Below are 18,659 nucleotides of genomic sequence, written 5' to 3'. Positions count from 1 at the left end.
ACTGTGCTGTTTTCTTAGATTCTTTTTAATCTTGTTATTTCAGCCAGCTATAATTTGAAATTATGGGTTTTATCACTTGCATTGAGAACTAAACTTTGTAGTCTAGGCTTACTTATGCAAGAGTTTGTATTTTATGGCATTCATTGACTCGGATTTCTGTCCCACACCTGTTAACTAAACTTTGGTCTCCTGGCTGATACACTAGTTTGTTATTACGTCTCTGCCCTTCAAACCCAGACTTTACCACTGTTTAAAAGAGGACTGCTATCTCTTGACAGCTAATATTGCAGCTTATATGAACAACTACCACACTAGTTCATACTGCTTTGGGTTAAAGTCACTGATTCCTTTTCTCTGTGGTACTTATTTTTGAAAATCTGCGTTGATTCATGTTAATTTTTCTGTATTTGTTCTTTTGCTTTATTCATTTATGTTTTTCCATAGAAAGCTGAAAGCATTCCCGTTATTCATCATTATGAGGTCACAACTGGTCACGTTTTTACCTGGCATCCAGGCTTTGTCCCAGTATCTGCAGACAGTTGACAATGGAAGTGGCATTGTTCCCTGGTGAGCAGAGAGAATTAGCTGTGAAACTGCAAACTCACATCATGGAGCGCAAAGGCTTCACACAGTATCTGTCTTGGATGTGAAATTTTTAGCACAAAACCACACTTACACAACAACTGTTATGTTATGTTGAGGAAAATGATGTTCCTTGGAAAAACAATAAATAAACAATTATAAAATAAAGTTTATGTTAAGTGGAAATGTTACACTTGCTACTTTTACCCTGTCATCAGTGGCTGATAGCAAAAGCCATTAAATATCAGCATAATTGATATTCTAACAGCTTTTGCTTTACGTGCACCTAATAATTATCTTTCATTTTTGACAATATGTTTCTAAAGTGCCCATTTTTGAGTCTGAAGAAATGGAACATCTTTTTCCTGTGAGGACACAGTGATGAGGATTTATACACCCACAATACCATGCATGCACACACACTTAGGGATGCCACGACAACTCATACTTTGCTACCAAGTCACTGGTAGAAAAACTAGATAGTATTGGTATTTTTCATTGGAGGAAAGAAAAGTCTGTTCAGTCTGTCACTGTATGTGTGAGTGGTATCATATTTATCATATATTAAAGTATACAGGCTCAAACCTTCTGGTATCGTGACATCCCTGCAGACACCTGCACCAATTACAAGTTAGCTTATGAAGCTCCCGTCTGATAGGACAGGAGGAATGTACTGCAGTTTAAAAGTAAACTGCAGTAGAAGTGCCATGTATCAAAATACAGTCAGTCAGAAAAAGTTTCCATAGGACTCCATGCAGTCCTGTATAAAACTGAGTACACAAGTAATAATTCAACAGGAATTAACAGGGTAAGTAGCAGCCAGATGCACTTCAATTATTGCCAATTAGCAAATGTGACCCTTTTTTTGCAGTTTGCTCATCTGGATCACTGATGTGTTAACATCAGGCCATAATCTTCCCAGGACTGGGCATGCCAGAAAATGCACCTTAAAGTCAGACTGTAACAATGCTCAGAGGAAAGCTACAGCTCAGACTGAAGACTGATCGTCTCAGTTAGCATGTTAAATATTACCTTTCATGACAGCACAGTTAGAAATAGATTGAACAAGGAGTAAGCCTCCTCTCTTTAAAAAGACCGTGACAACATGTTTTAGGTTTAGGTAAAGTTCAATCTGAACAAAGAATACAAAGAGCAAAGATGTCACGAGACTTCTGGGATTGGTGATGGGCTTGTATTGCAGCCACAGGAGCTGGGCACCTCGCAGTCACTGAACTGACAATGAACCTCTCTGCATATCTAAGTATTCTGGACTCATATGTGAAGCCTTTGGTCTGACTGCTAAAGCTTGGCCCACAAATACAACAGAATTGCTGAAAAGAAAACAATCAAGGTGCCAAACATGAACCCAATTGAAACCCTGTGGCAAGATCTTGAGACAGCTATTCATGAAGAAATACCTGCAAATCTTAAAGAATTGACACAACATTGTAAAGGAGACTGGGCCAGAACTCTTTCACAACAACATGAGAGACTGAAAAACTCACATAGAAAACCAAAACTACAGCAATGCTGCTAAAGGTGTTTTTCCAGTTAACTGAATCATGGGGTGTACTTAGTTTTTCACAAGGCTGCATAGTGAAAATAAACTCTTGCAAATGTTTCCACTGTTCAAAAAGTCGAAATGTGTTGGTAACATGCCAGGATAAACCACAACGTGCCATCAAAAACAGGGAAACAGACAGCAAGCTAATGAACACAGTTGCAGTTTTCCATCTTTTAAGAAAATTGGCTTAAAAATCAAATATTTTATCTTTAGGGAGTTAACTCGAATGTTTACACTGTCCTTACCAAACAAGGATATCCTATGTCTGACAAGAACTCCCAGTTTGCAGAAAAGACTGAAAAGATTTAATGGAAGATGAGAAGAAGAGGCAGAATGGAAGAAGAGGAAGACAAAAGTGTGAGGCAATCAAATGAGAGGAACACAGAGGAAAGAGCCCATAGGACCAGACATTCAATATTTAGGCAATAAGACATTCTCATGTTTTATTCCTTTCAACAATATGCCTGACTTTTTACTGTTGTTGTAATGCTGGCCATGCTCACCTGGTCACCATTTCCTTCTCCTTGTTAGAGGCATGGCCACCACTGCTGATGGGATGGATGGCCGTGGACAAGAAGTACAGCCTGTGGTTTTTAAAGTACTGATCCACCAACGGCAGGACGACCTAGGAGTGAGACATGAAGCCTCAGAGCTTGTCAATCATATTGATTTTCAGTTTTAATAAAATACATAACTTTCTATACACGGAACACTTTGAGCATTATCAGGTGCCAAACTAAGTGGAGATATCCTCTGAATTTCAGGAGCGGGACCACTCCTCCTTCACGCCCCCTCTGGCCTCAGGCTATAAAAAACCCCTTCTCCTGCTGTTCTCATTTTCATGCCCGGCCCGACAGCCGTCGCCAGCCCCCCCACAAACCGCAACACTATTCACACTTCCTCATCCCTCACCGCCCATCGTTATTCTTTTTTTGAGTTAATTATTAGCACACTTTTCAGTAAATTACCTGCCACAAATTTAGTAACTAATGATTTTTATGTTCATTGCTCATCCCCTAAAATTCTGCGCTACTGATACAACGTCACATCATCAAAAACTGTGTCCATGCCTTCACTGTGCTGTCACTGTGCCTCTTTAGCTAACCATTACAGAGGATTTTGAACAGGCACAAACCAGGAAAAGCCTGAAATTTACACATTTTGCTTTGAGTCAGTCAAATGCTTATTCTGCTCTGTGTCAATTTGGAAGAAGAGATCATAATTATTTGCAGTTTTAGTCAACCTGATAACTTAATTTTGAATTCTGTTGCTGATTACAAAAAACTAAATCTGATATATAAACTTAATAAAACAAAACAAGAAAAATAAGTGTCTAGTCAAAAAAGATTTCATCACCTTTCCAAAGAACTTGATCTGCTGCTCATGAGGAATCTTCTCTCCCTTTGGTCGTGTTCCCACATCTACAGCAGACAGAATACAGTGAGTATGGGCTGATGAATTTAAGGTGTGGAAAATATAAAAACTTTTTTTTTATGCAAACAGTTCACTAAATAATAATATTTTTCTTTTCTTTTTTTTTACATTTGCATTATCTTGCATAGTATTTGAAATTCCTCTGAGCCACAGAAAAAGGCTAAACTCTACTGTGCGAGCCGCCACAGCTGTGTAGCCACGAGCTTGAAATCCGAGGGACTAACAGGACTCGACTGGTATTTAAGTTTACTTTACTTACACATGAACACATTCATTAAGTGCTATCCTCACTATACTTTAACCCTTTTCTGTAGCACACACATGCAAACTGATGGGTGGATTTGGGGTTCAGTATTATGTTCAGGGACACTTAATAAGAACTGGAGGAGAGAAGTAGACAAGCCACTCTACCTCTGAGCCACACAGAGGTGTTTCTAGACTTTTTACCACTGGGTCGCATAAGGAGTCCAATGAACAGTCAGGTAACAGGACATAAGAGAAATCTGAGAATTCCATAATCATGTTATGAATTAAATTCAGAAATGAACACTAAACCAATTTCTTCAACTGGTTCAGCAGGTTTAGTTCCCAGTCCAGTGGTGCCTCATCCACACACCCTCACTACCTTCTGTGATTTTGCCTTTCTACCATTCTTCCCTCCAAGTGAACTCTGAAGATCTGATCCCCACACATCTGACAAACATCCCCAGCTTGACTGTGACTGTGACAACAGCTTGAGAAACTACACCACACAGTGTACTGATGCATGTGCAGTCATCCATGTAAAGTTGATTTTGTTCATCTGGAGGTTTTCAGAGGGAGAAACATTTCATCCAAGTGACGTCGTCAGGTTCAACTTACTGCAGGTTTCCCAACCTTTTAAACAGTAGATATGCATAATGACTGACACTAGCACCACTGACTAACAATGGGTTGTGAGGTCAGTTTCATGGTCATTAATATGCAAATGATCAATGGCCATGAGTACCATTCACAGAGAGTTGGAGAATGGCTGCAATCACAGTATTCTAAGATGGTGAAAGATGTACCCTTAGGCTTCCTCCTGGATTCAGAGACGGTCTTTCCTTTTTGTGAATGGCCTCCTTGACCTCCCTGGAGGAACACTGGTTTGGGCAGATAAACCAATGGTCTCATATAAGGTTACGTCTCTCTTTAGTTGTGTTCCAGCCACTGAAGCAGTGGAGGTAGTTTGTAAGAGATTGACCCCAACCTCAGCAACAGGGTCACTCTCAGCACCAACCAAGTATGTTTGCTTTTGGAACTGTGTATTAATTCCACCCATTTTATATGCAAGTGTCAGTACTACAGGCAGAAACATGGGTGTGCCATGGGTTCCCCTGTTTCACCCATTGTGACCAACTTTTATATGGAAGATGTGGAAAAGAGGGATTTGCTATCCTACCCTGGAACACCACCAAGTCATTGGTTCAGGTCTGTGGATGACAAATCTGGATGAAAATCAAATCTCAGGACGTACCACAGTCCACTCAAGTTCACGAGGGAGGATATGAAAAGTGGCAGGTTAGCCTTCTTAGACTGTGAGATTTCCATCAGTAACGGGGGACATCTGAAAGCTGATGTGTACCGTAAACCTACGCATACGGATCAGTATCTAAGGTTTGACTCTCATCATCCACTGGAGCACAAACTGGGCGTCATCAGGAAACTACCACACAGAGCGAACATCATCCCCACTGACACAGCAGCCAGGGAAGCAGAACAACATCACATCAAGAAAATGTGGTTATCCCAACTGGGAAAGAACTTGCTCCAGTTGATCCAGGAGAGAAGGACAACGGCTGCCTGAGACGAAAACCTTTAGTGAGTCCTCAGATGTCAGGAGTATCGGAACAGCTGAGATGCAGTTTTTCTAAACACAGACTTTCTGTGGCTTTTAAATCCCAAAAGACGCTGCACCAAAAATTGTTCCACCCCAGGGATCGGGTCCCCCGACACAAACAGAGTAATATAGTGTACGCTGTTAAGTGCAGGAGGATTGCCGGGGAAACAAAACAACCTCTGGATAAGTGGATGGCACAACACAGCAGAGCCACCTCGTCAGGCCAGGACTCTGCAGCCTATTTACACCTACAGGCCAGTGGACACTCTTTCAGTGATGAGGATGTAACATCCTGGACAGGGAGGAAAAATGTAGAGAAATTTTCAGCATACCACCGTCTTGTCATGTACTTTATTGTACTTTATTGAGCCCCGTGGGGAAATCGCTCTCTGCATTTAACCCATTCACTCAGTGAAGCAGTGGGCAGCCATTGGGCGCCCGGGGAGCAGTGTGTAGGGATGGTACCTTGCTCAGGGGTACCTCAGGGTAGCTGTTAAGGGGAATCGAACCCCCGACCTTCCGATCATGGGGCAACCACTCTACCTACTGAGCTATCCCTGCCCTGCGGGTCCACTGTCTTATAGATTACTTACTACCTTACAAACAGGTTGCAACTCTGTCTGCATACAAAACCCAGCCCTGCATCTAACCAGGTGAAAACTCCAAATAAAAAAGTGTCATATTGCTATATCAGTGCTATAACAACACCATGCCTTCACGTTTCCTAGTGTGAAAAACAAAAGAGAAAAATCTGGGAATGTCTCAGAGCAAGACCCCAAGACTGTTTTAGCCTCCAGTGACAATTTAGTATCTAAAGAGAGAGCTACTTCCACAACCTTCCTCAAAGCATTGTACTTAGCAAAATATGGAAAAAACAAAAAACGTTCCTGCTAAAAGAAGACGACAAACTTGTTTCACCAAATGAGGCAAAAGTATCATGGTTGTTGTATCATGCACAACAACCAGGTTGGTGATGTAAACAAGTGGCTCTTACAGGCATGAGAAGATTCTTACCAAACTCCATCATGTGTTGGTGTGCCTGGTCCACGTAGGTGATGATCTGCTGGAGAAAGGTGTAGGCAAATCGTTTCTCTATGGCAGGAGTGTCCAGCTCCTGTGACTGCACACCTCTGGAATCAGCACAAAGGATGTTCTCCTTTTATTTGCATTTCTACAACTTGTGTTGTACACTGCTTTTGCTAAGTTAAATCAAATTCACACTCCAGCGCTGTGCTACACACACTAATGTTGTATTTTCTGAGTTAGACGTTTTAGAAAAATTGAACTTTTATGAAATTGATCTTCTAATCTCAAAACAAACGCCAAAGACAAACTGTTTCAAATATAGTTGGACCAACCTGGACACAATGTAACCATTGATTTGGAGGAACTTAAGGATATCTTGTGCTTTTTCTCTGTCTTTGGATTTTTCTTTGGCAGTCAGTGTGTCGTAAGGAACCAGCAGTGGGTGGTTTCCTCCACCTGGAACAGAGCAGCAGGGCAGAGAAGAAAGATAACAGACTGTGGCAGCACTTAACTATGTGACATCTTAACATCTACCAGGTTACTGGTGGTCCATCACAACTTTGAGATCGAATTTTCATCTATTCAAAACACCAAAATGCAATTCAAAAAGTGATAATAAAATCCGGTAAAGTAAGTACCAATCCAAAGGAAATTAATACTTGTTTTACCAAATTCTATAAAGATCTGTATTCTAGTAAAATTAAACCCTCTCAAAGTGATTTTAGCAACTTCTTCGATCAATTATCTATTCCCCAATTAGATGAAGCCCTGAGAGATGAAATTGATTCCCCTGTCTCCGAAAACCATCTTTTAGGAACAATCCAAGCCTTACCACTTGGAAAGACAGCTGCCCCGGATGGATTCGGTAATGAATTCTATAAAGCCTTCCAAAATAAAATGACTCCTCTCATGCTCAGGATGATAAATGACTCTGTTAAAAATAAAAGGTTACCAACTTCACTTTACGAGGCAAATATTTGTTTGCTTCACAAAACTGGAGAGGAGGAAGGTGACCCAGCACATTATAGACCCGTTGCTCTTTTAAATTGTGATCACAAAATCAACCAAAGCCTCAGCTACAAGATTGAGCAAACATGTTTCAACAATTATACATCCTAATCAAACAGGATTTACTCCTGGTAGATGGTCATTTAATAATGTCCATTTATTATTAAATACAATTTACTCAGGTTATGGAAAAGAGGCTAAAACAGCAGTACTTTCTCTGGATGCTCAAAAAGCGTTTGATCAGATTGAACGGTCTTATATATTTGAGACTCTAAAACAATTTGGTTTTGGGGAATATTTTAGGGATTGATTGAAATGATTTATCTGTGTCCTGCATTCTCACCAACGCAGATAAATCCTCCCCCTTTCAATTAACGTGGAGTGAGACAGGGGGATCCCCTCTCACCACTTCTTTTTGATATAGCTCTGGAGCCCTTTGCCATTAACATAAGAAACCACCCTGGTATACAGGGAGTTAAATTTGGGAATGTTGAAAGTCTTGTTAATATGTATGCAGATGATTTACTCATCTGCCTTTCCGAACCAGAAATTTCATCCCCTAATCTTTTAAATTGCATTAAACACTTTGTGAAATTATCAGGATATATGATCAATTGGGACAAATCTGAATTTATGCCAATAACAGATAATCTATGCCCAAAGTTTCTCAGCTCTCTCCCATTCAAATTAGTGACTACATCTTTTACCTACCTTGGCCTTAAGATCTCTAAAAATCCCAAACTCCTCTATAAATCGAATTTCTTGGAAATGCTGGACAAGCTCAAAGACGATATTAGAAAATGGAAACTGCTTCCTCTGTCTCTGATTGGTCGAATAAATTCAGTTAGAATGGTGTCTTTGCCACGATTTTTATATCTTTTTCAAAACCCTCATATTTATTTGCCACTTAAATGTTTTAAGCAGCTTGATTCATTGATTCTTTCTTTCATCTGGGCAGGAAAACCCCCTCAGATATCCAAGGCTCATCTTCAAAAAAATACTTCCAGTGGGGGGTTGGGTCTCCCTGTGTTTAGACATTATTACTGGGCAGCAAATTCAAGAGCTCTATTGCACTGGCAGTGGGGTTCGCCTACTGATTATTGTTATAAGCTTCCTGTCTGGCTCCAGGCAGAGGCAGCAACAGTATCTGAAGCCTCATTACCGGGCTTATTGTTTTCTAACACGGGTTCTTCTATTAATTCGATCAGTCGTAATTTTGTTGTTAAACACTCCTTAAAGATATTAAGTCAAATTAGGAAATCTCTTAAACTACCGGACTTCTCAGTAAGAATACCAATAATACATAACTACGTGTTTAAACCAGGTAAAATGGAGAGGGTGTTTTTAGAATGGGGGGGAAAGGGACTGAAATGCATTGAGGACTCATATATATAGATGACAGATTCATGTCTTTCCTTCAACTTCAACAGAAGTTTCAGTTACCTCAATCATATTTTTTTCGTTATCTTCAAATAAGGAATTTTGTTCAACGAAACTTTTCAGACTTTCCACTGAAGCCACTAAGTCTTACTGATATAATTCGGAAAGCAGATTTTAAACATCTGATATCTCAGTTTGTGAAGTGCTTTACAATCCCAGCTGATTCTGATGGAATTAAGAATACACGGGCTGGAGACCTCGGTGTTCCTGTCTGAGGACCAACGGTCAAACTGTTTGTCCAACATTCAGAAAGGCTCAGTAAACGCCAGATATAAAGTAATCCAGTTTAAAGTCATTCACAGATTACACTTTTCTAAACTTAAACTTAACCGGATCTATAATTCTGTATCCCCCTTATGTGACAGATGTAATATCGGTGAAGGTTCCCTTGCACATCTATTTCGGCATTGCCCTGTCTTGAAAGCTTTTTGGAGCCAGATTTTTACGTGGTTTTCAAACCAATTTGGGAAAAAAGTACCACTTGATGGTACACTGGCTATACTTGGATCATTTGCATCAATCGAATCTTTTTCCTTAATTACAGTGGGTGTGCTGGCTGCAAAGAAACTTAATCTTTTACAGTGGCGGTCTTCTTCGGCCCCGTCTTTTAACAGGTGGCTTAATGAGATGGTGTCTGTGGCCCGGGTGGAGCAGATAAGATTTGATAGAGAGGGGAAACTGTACGATTTGGCAGCCATTTCTAGAATTCTTAAAAATTAACTGATCATAATTCATGCCTCACACTCCGCGTGAATTTTCTTATTTTATTTTACTCTTTATTTAGTTAATATTGTTATAATCTTTTCTTCTTCTTTTTTTCTCCTTCTTTTTCTTTTTTCATGCTTATAAGTTCACAAATGCTAAATGTAGTAAATGTCCTCAGTTGAATCTGTACAAGCATGCTGTGTTTAATTTAAAAGCAAAAAATAAAATAATTAATAACAAAACACCAAAATGGACAAGCTTCTAACAGAGAAACTGCCATGCCAAAATGACTGTACGGCACTTCAGTTAATATGCAACAAAAATCAAAGGGTTGGGTAAAGTTGCTATAACAGCAACTGTAAAGCAGAGGTGTGGGGAAATGGTATTGATCTTCTAAACAGCACTTCGCAGAATTCCATCTGTTTTATTTTTACAGGCTATGCATAAAAAAGAAGTCAAGCTTTCTGTGTTATCTGTTTGTGATGGCAGAGAAACAAGGAACACCCTGTGTGTGTGTTTGCTGTGTAAGATTTACCTCTGGCTTCCAGCTCCAGTTTCTTTTTCCTGGACCAGATATTATGATAATTCTCTGCAAGCAGCTCTGCCATTGACTGGAGAAGTAAATGTTTGACATGTGACTCTTTTACACTGCACTGATCAATTCATCCATCAATCAATCTGCATTATCAGCTCCCATGAGTAATCTGGCTTTGCATGCATTGTGTTCTTGTGAATAATTTACCTGCAAGTCTCTGGACAATGTCACATTACTCATATCAGTGGGTCTTGGACTGAAAGCTGAAGCTCCTTCAAAAGAAAGCTGTTGGAGATTGAACACACAGCATTATATATGATGTCACCTTTCCCTTTGATCCATAATGAGTACCTCGGGAACAAATGTAAGAGTGGGTGGTGTTCATATACACCTGACTGGCCTGTGATATCCTTCTGGGCTTGTTGTGAAGGTTGACAGAGTCTCCCTCTCTGATCCTGTCAATGCTCCAACCCCATGAAAGCATGGTCTTCAGAGACTCTCTGATGGGCCAGCAGTATGTCTCTTTATCCTGCAAAGTCACAGTTTGCTTTCAGATGTACTGCAAAACCCGAACAAAGCATGAACTCAGACACACCAACACATGATCTTCTGCAGGATCATTTGCTCACATGTCTGTGCCCACATCAGCTGATACATTTCCATTCATTCAATTAGTAAATCTCATTTGATTACTTTGCAGTTATTTATTTGTAACAAATGTTTGGAATCATGTTTGTTTTTCGTTCCACTTCTCACGTGTGCACCACCCTGTGTTGGTCTTTCACCTGGAATTGTGACAAAATGTGGAAAAGTTCAAGGGGCTGAATACTTTTGCAAGCCGCTGTAATTATTAAATAATAAAACTGATACGTTTCTCTTTTGCAACAAATATTATATAACACAATGGAGATGAAGTGTATGTAAATAAATATCTAAAGTTTATCTAAAAGAAGGAGAAGAGAAAAGTGGCACCCCTCAGCCTTTTAGCAGATATACCGATGGTATCATTTCAAAATCCTACATCACCTCATTCACAACAATTTCAGAAAACTCACTTTGACCTTGAGGTCGAGGTCACTGAGATTTTATCTCCTCTGACATTTTTAGTAAATGCACCTGTAGTATCAATTTCAGAAAACTTAACCTCTGACCGTGAGGTCAGTGAGATTCAAACTCATCTCACATCTTTACCTGTGGTATCAATTAGAGGCTCCTACGTTTCTGAGTTACTGCATTCACAAACGTAGGTGTTCACGCTCAGCCACCAGGGTGACGACAACACCCCATCAGCCTTTTACTGCTAAGGAGTAAAAACTGACTCATTCAGTTTTCAGGTATGAGTTTGGTGTAGTATTTCAGCAAACTGTAAACACAGGTAGCTGTCCAGCCAGGAGAGCTACCTGTGATTCAATACAGATTCATGCCATGCTGTTTTTCATCATTACTAAGCTATCACTGACCCAAATGTAGCACTCACACAAACTATACAAATCTTTTGTAAAATATAGAAAGCTCCCAACTTCCACAGAAAGATGTCTGCATGCAGACTACCTTTTCAGACAGGCTTTTGTATGGTTTCAGGAGTGGATGGCTCTTGCTGATTTCACACATCTGGTCTCCATATGACCAGCCATTGGAAAACTACAGAATATAAGTTCACATTTACAGATCAGATTTTACAGCAACCAAAAGCAGTTCTATTTTGCTACATTTCGTGATGACAACAAGAAACACTACGAAATTTTTAAAAAGCACACAAACATTTTCCCCTCAATGTTATTCAAAGTTTACAAGAAATATTTCTTTCTCTAAAAAAGTATCAGCAGAATAAGCTGGTATATTGACATTTATGTCAATCATTGGCTTAAAGTATAGTATACCATAAAGTTTGCCAAACAGCATACATATGTAACAGAATGTTTTATATATTATAGCTGTGGGGTGTGTTCTTCTATGTGTAATCATTGGGTGCATTTGTTATCAGTGACTGTGAAAGACTGTTGATGTACCACACTGTTTTTGTCGTCATGGTGAGGGGAAAAACAGTATGATCAGGAAACACAGAACAAGAATAAAAATCATACATACCTTTTCTATACACCACTTCTCATGGATGTGCTCCGCATATCTGGTTATAAAACAATCCAGTTTCTCTGGAACAGTCACACTGTCAAAGCGAGAAAAAACAAACCACTGCATTAGAAACAGAAATACAGAGATGAGAAAATAGAAATCTGCATCTGGATTTGTGTCAGTGTCCAGTGCCAGGAAATGACTGAAGGCACTCCAGTGGAGCATTATGGAGTCCTGCATCAAAGACTGAAATATAAATACAAATAAATATACAGTTATGCTCATAACTTTTTTTATTATTTCAAATGTGTTAATCGCCAGACTGTACACTTAGGAATTTATCTCTCAGCAGTCAACGCTACACTATCACTTAACTATCGGTTAGCACCAGTGAGCCAGCTGAGACCAGTCCATACACGTACCATAACACTGCCTAGGACACTGCTTTATAATATGAAGCACATTAAGGCCACTACTTTGATTTGGAGCTATTAAGGTGGAGATGAGGAGATGATGGAGCGGGTCAATGCTGGGCTCAGATCTACCCCCCGTCCCAATCCCTTTTTGTCCCCCATAAACCCCCCACCAGAGCGGCCAAAGGTTCGCCATCGAGCCCCACCCTCAACAGAGCAATCGAAGTCACATTGCCCAGCCTCGCCCCCCTTAGTTCCTCTTCATGCCCTGTCTCCGCAGTCTGATGCGTGATGTGTGGAGGGTCCGGGCTGTGAGGATTATGGCAGTGATGACTTTTCCCAGGAGAAGCTGGGACCCTGTTTACTAGAAGGTTTTAAAATTTCTGTACTTTTAGGTGACAGGAGACATGTGGCCTGGTCAAAACACAGAGAGCTGCACTCTAAAAGAGCTTTAAACATAGTAAACATACCTTGTGTGCCACAGACTGCTCCCAAACACGAGGGGACAAGTAATACCTCTAAAACACTTAAGTTGGCTTTATTAAACATTAGATCTCTAGCTGGGAAAACATTTTTAATTAATGATTTAATCACTGAGCACAGCCTTGATTTTATGTTTTTAACTGAAACTTGGTTGGACCAAAGTAACAGTGGAGCTGTTCTCATCGAGACGACCCCTCCTAACTACAGTTTTATCAGTGAGGTCAGGGTGAGCAGGAGAGGAGGAGGGGTTGCTGTCTTATTTAATGAATCATTTCAATGTAAGCAGCTATCTCCTGGAAGTTTTCAGTCTTTTGAATATGTGGCTTTACAGCTGAAGGCCCCATCCAAAGTTGTGTTTCTTAATGATTACCGCCCAGTAGCACTCACCCCCATCATCACTAAGTGCTTAGAGCGACTGGTCCTAGCACACTTCAAATCCTGTCTCCCCCCCACCCTGGACCCCCACCAATTCGCATACCGCCAGAACAGGAGCACAGAGGATGCAGTCTCCATCGCACTGCACTCTGTCCTCTCACACCTGGACATCAACAACACCTACGCCAGAATGCTGTTTATAGACTTCAGTTCAGCATTCAATACAATCCACCCCTCACAACTCATCAGGAAACTGACAGACCTGGGTATCAGTTCCCTCATCTGCAAATGGTTACTGGACTTCCTGACCAACCGCCCCCAACATGTCCGGCTGGATAACCGCTGCTCATCTACAATCACGATGAACACCGGTGTACCACAAGGCTGTGTGATGAGCCCTTTCCTCTACTCCCTCTTCACCCACGACTGCAGACCTGCTGATGGTTCCAACACCATCATTAAGTTTGCAGATGACACCACGGTGATTGGCCTCATCAGTGACAACGATGAGGCCGCCTACAGGGAGGAGGTGGATCGTCTGGCTGAGTGGTGCGACAGAAACAACCTGCTGCTTAACACCGAGAAGACCAAGGAGCTCATCGTGGACTACAGGAGGAATGCTGACCCACATCCACCCATCCACATTAAGGGGACGGCTGTGGAGCGTGTGAGCAGCTTCAAGTTCCTGGGAGTCCACATCTCCGAGGATCTCACCTGGACAACCAACTGCTCCAAGCTGGTCAAGAAGGCTCACCAGCGCCTCTTCTTCTTGAGGACTCTGAGGAAGAACCACCTGTCCTCAGACATCCTGGTGAACTTCTATCGCTGCACCATCGAGAGCATCCTGACCAACTGTATAACAGTCTGGTACGGGAACTGCTCTGCCTCGGACCGGAAGGCGTTGCAGAGGGTCGTGAAAACTGCCCAGCGCATCGCCGGAGCACCACTTCCTGCCATAAAAGACATCTACAGGAAGCGGTGTCTGAAAAGGGCTGGGAAAATCATCAAAGACCCCAGTCACCCATCACATGGACTCTTCACCCTCCTGCCCTCTGGGAGGCGCTACAGGAGCCTCCGGACTAAGACCACCAGGTACCGGAACAGCTTCTTCCCCACAGCTGTCAGACTCCTGAACTCTGCCTCCTGACATCTGACCCACGTTAACTCATGGACTGAACATACACACACCCACAATGGACAACTGTACCCTCAAACACACAATAATAACATGGACTGAACCACCACTCACAACCACTAGCACTTTATATAGCCTCTGTAGGAATTATATCTCACTTATCTTAACTGCACTACTGTATAGCTCTGTGTAAATAATCATTCTGTACATTCGATAATCTTTAATCCTACAACTGTTTACAACTTGCATAGTTCCCATTTCTGTATAGCTGTATATCTCAGATTCTGTAAAGTTATTTATTTCATATTCTGTATAGTTTTTCATATTTATATCCTGTTCATATCCTGTACATAGCTTGTACTCACTACAGCCTGTACATACTTATAGTTATAGAATATTCACAACATACTTCATACCGTGTACATTATAACATACCATAATAGACCCATTTCTGTAATATACTCACATATCTATATTATTGCTAATATATATTGTAATATATCTATATCACTAAAGCACTTCTGGATGGATGCAAACTGCATTTCGTTGCCCTGTACCTGTGCATGTGCAATGACAATAAAGTTGAATTCTATTCTATTCTATTCTATTAATGTTTACAGGCCTCCCAAATACTGCACAGACTTTTTTTAATGACCTCAGTGAACTGCTGTCTGTGATCTGTGTTGATTTCGACTGTGTAATTATTGCTGGGGATTTTAACATTCATGTGGACAACCCTCAGGACAAAGGGACTAAAGACCTGAGTAACACTCTGGGCAACTTTGGGCTGACTCAGCATGTAACAGAGGCCACACATAATAGAGGACACACTCTTGACCTACTGATCTCCAAAGGCCTGAGCATTTCAAAGGTCACTGTGTCTGATGTGGGCCTGTCTGATCATTACTGTGTTTTCTTTGAAAGTAAAATCTCAGCCCACACAAATATATCAACAACAGTGATCACAAAACGGTGTATAACTGAACACAGTAGTGCAATTTTTAACCAGGTCTTCCCATTAACACCTGACCTGTCCAGAGGGTCAGTCAATGAGCTCGTCAATAGCTTCAATGCTAACATGTTAAATGTAATGGACACTATTGCTCCCATTAAGGTGAAGGTTATCTCTGGAAGGAAAAAGTCTCCATGGAGAAACTCCACACTGGTGAAAAATGAAAAAAGAGAGTGTAGGAAAGCTGAGCGCAGATGGAGAAAAACAAACCTCCAGGTTCATTATGACATTTATAAAGAGAAACTTCACAATTATAATTTACAACTGAGGAGTGCAAGGAGGTCCTACTTCTCTGACATCATCACTAAAAACAGCCATAATGCTCGGGTCTTATTTTCTACAGTTGACAGGCTAACAAACCCTCCTGTGTCAGTGGCAGCTGAACTTCATTCGACCATGGCCTGCAATGACTTTGCCAAATTCTTCACTGAAAAAATCCAAAAAATTAGACAAGCAATTGGTACATCAACAGCAGATCCAGGATATGTACTGTGTCCACCAAAAAACTGTTTAAACACCATGAAACAGTTTCACCCTATTAACAGCAAAGACCTGGAGGACATCTTAGGTCAACTGAACTCCTCCTCCTGCTGTTTAGATGTCCTGCCAACAAGTTTTTTCAAAAAGGTCTCAAAGACTTTAGAGTCAGACCTGTTACAGATCGTCAACTTTTCTTTATTATCAGGTGTGTTTCCAGAATCACTAAAAACTGCTGTAATCAAACCTATACTGAAAAAGGACAATCTTGACAAGACACAAATGAACAACTACAGGCCGATCTCAAATCTCCCGTTTTTAAGTAAGATCATTGAAAAAGCAGTTTCTCAACAGCTCAGTTACTTCTTAAAACAGAATAATTGCTACGATGCCTTCCAGTCAGGTTTTAGACAGAACCACAGCACTGAAACCGCTCTGACCAAAGTGTTTAATGACATATGTCTGAATACAGACAGTGGAAAAATGTCAGTCCTAGTTTTACTGGATCTCAGTGCAGCATTTGATACAGTTGACCACAACATATTACTCAAACGACTGGAGAACTGGACAGGTCTTTCAGGAACTGTACTAAACTGGTTCAAAACATACGTAGAAAACAGGAAATACTTTGTATCAATAGGTAACTTCACATCTGAGCAGACAAGTATCACATGTGGAGTTCCCCAAGGTTCCATCTTGGGACCCCCCCTCTGTTTAACATCTACATGCTCCCACTGGCACAGATTATAAACAACAACAAAATAAACTATCACAGCTATGCAGATGACACACAAATATATATCACAATGTCACCAGGAGACCGAGGCCCTGTACAGGCTCTTGGTAAATGCATTGAGGAAATCAATGACTGGTTGTGCCACAATTTTCTCCAGCTAAACAAAAACAAAACTGAGGTAATAGTCTTTGGCGCCAAAGAAAAACGATTACAGGTCACCAGAGAACTTCAATCTATACACCTAAAAACCACAAACCAGGCGAGAAATTTGGGTGTAGTGATGGATGCAGACCTAAACTTAGAAAAACACATTAAGACAATAACAAAGTCAGCTTACTATCACCTCAAGAATATATCAAGGATAAAAGATCTGATGTCTCAACAGGACCTGGAAAAACTAGTCCATGCATTCATCTTTAGTAGGCTTGATTACTGTAACAGCATCTTTACAGGTCTACCTAAAAAATCAGTCAGACAACTACAGCTCATTCAGAACTCTGCTGCTCGAGTCCTCACTAAGACCAAAAAAGTGGACCACATCAGTCCAGCTCTGAGGTCCTTACACTGGCTGCCTGTCCGTCAGAGGATAGACTTTAAAGTTCTGATGCTGGCCTATAAAGCTCTGAATGGTTTAGGACCAAAATACATCAATGACCTCCTGACCCAGTATGAACCATCCAGATCCCTCAGGTCATCTGGATCCGGTCTTTTATCAGTTCCCAGAGTCAGAACCAGACACGGAGAAGCTGCATTCAGCTTTTATGCTCCTTATATCTGGAACAAACTCCCAGAAAACCTCAGATCAGCTGAAACACTCAGTTTATTTAAATCCAGGTTGAAGACTCACCTGTTCTCAGCTGCATTTGAATAAAGCACCAAATCCACACTTTAAGCTTAAATTTCAAAACTTACATTTACTGATTTTATCTACTGTTCTGATTTTATCTGTTTTGATTTTATATACTGTTGTTTGTTTGTTTGTTTGTTTGTTAATTAGTTAGTTAGTTTATTTGCTTGTTTTAATCAATTTTAAATCATGCTTTTTATTTGTTCTTGTTTCTAATGTCTCTGTAAAGCACTTTGAATCACCTTGTTGTTGAATTGTGCTATACAAATAAACTTGCCTTGCCTTGCCTTGCCTTGCCTTAAATAAAACTCAGTTGAATTTCACATTCTTTCCATGATGTTTGTTGGAGACCTCTTCACCCATGATAGTATAAAAACTTAAAGTTCAGTTTTGAAAATGTTAAATACATGGATCAAACTTTACAGTTGGTTTGACCATTCAGTCATTTGACACTGCAAATCACCAAAACTATTTCCTGTAAACATCCGTTCGTTCTTCCATTTCAATCTAATCTAGTAGAAACAATTTAAAAGAAAATAAATACAGAAAAATAATATTCTTGCACACAAGCTTCCTCATAGATCCCAACCCAGATGTGGAGGTTACTTCTGAAACTGGTAAAACTTCATTTAGCCTGTTGTTGGCTGGGTTGTTACTTCTTCAGACCTGTTTGAATGAATAGCATTGTTATTCATTTTTATTTTCTGTTAGAATGCAACTTAATATTTTGATTTATTCTTTAGATTTCTTTAATCTCTTAAATTGTGCAAAAGTCTTGAGCCATATTTTACATAAGAGGCCAGACTTTCACCTAATTGTTCCTTTTTTAAGTTCTCCTGAAGGCTTCAAAGAACAACTTTGAAGGTGTTTGTTCTTTGGACATTGGCTTTTTGAATCATTTTAAGTCCTGTCTTCATACTTTAGAGGGGAATGTTCTTTCAATGAAAGTGTAT

The 18,659-nt window shown here is 40.4% G+C and overlaps 1 protein-coding gene across 6 annotated transcripts in view; it reads right to left on the bottom strand.

The window, feature by feature from the left end:
- Window positions 1-18,659, bottom strand: part of LOC146567902 (ryanodine receptor 2-like) — a 327,426-nt gene that overhangs the window by 123,303 nt on the left and 185,464 nt on the right. For all 6 annotated transcript variants that reach the window (XM_085283596.1, XM_085283600.1, XM_085283597.1 and 3 more), the window contains exons 57-67: window positions 12,244-12,322; window positions 11,707-11,796; window positions 10,547-10,684; window positions 10,363-10,440; window positions 10,156-10,231; window positions 6,800-6,923; window positions 6,456-6,571; window positions 3,503-3,567; window positions 2,650-2,771; window positions 2,392-2,441; window positions 504-564 (exon numbers count right to left, since the gene is read on the bottom strand). In XM_085283596.1, the coding sequence (XP_085139722.1) occupies window positions 504-564; window positions 2,392-2,441; window positions 2,650-2,771; window positions 3,503-3,567; window positions 6,456-6,571; window positions 6,800-6,923; window positions 10,156-10,231; window positions 10,363-10,440; window positions 10,547-10,684; window positions 11,707-11,796; window positions 12,244-12,322 (999 nt within the window). The remainder of the gene's footprint in view (window positions 1-503; window positions 565-2,391; window positions 2,442-2,649; window positions 2,772-3,502; window positions 3,568-6,455; window positions 6,572-6,799; window positions 6,924-10,155; window positions 10,232-10,362; window positions 10,441-10,546; window positions 10,685-11,706; window positions 11,797-12,243; window positions 12,323-18,659) is intronic.

This window comes from Mchenga conophoros, linkage group LG8, assembly GCF_057382185.1.
Source record: "Mchenga conophoros isolate Kocher_MC1m ecotype Shallow Benthic linkage group LG8, M_conophoros_male_GT1.1, whole genome shotgun sequence".
Classification (NCBI taxonomy): domain Eukaryota; kingdom Metazoa; phylum Chordata; class Actinopteri; order Cichliformes; family Cichlidae; genus Mchenga; species Mchenga conophoros.
The sequence above is the reverse complement of the archived record's forward strand: the minus strand, read 5'-3'. Positions and strand labels throughout refer to the sequence as shown.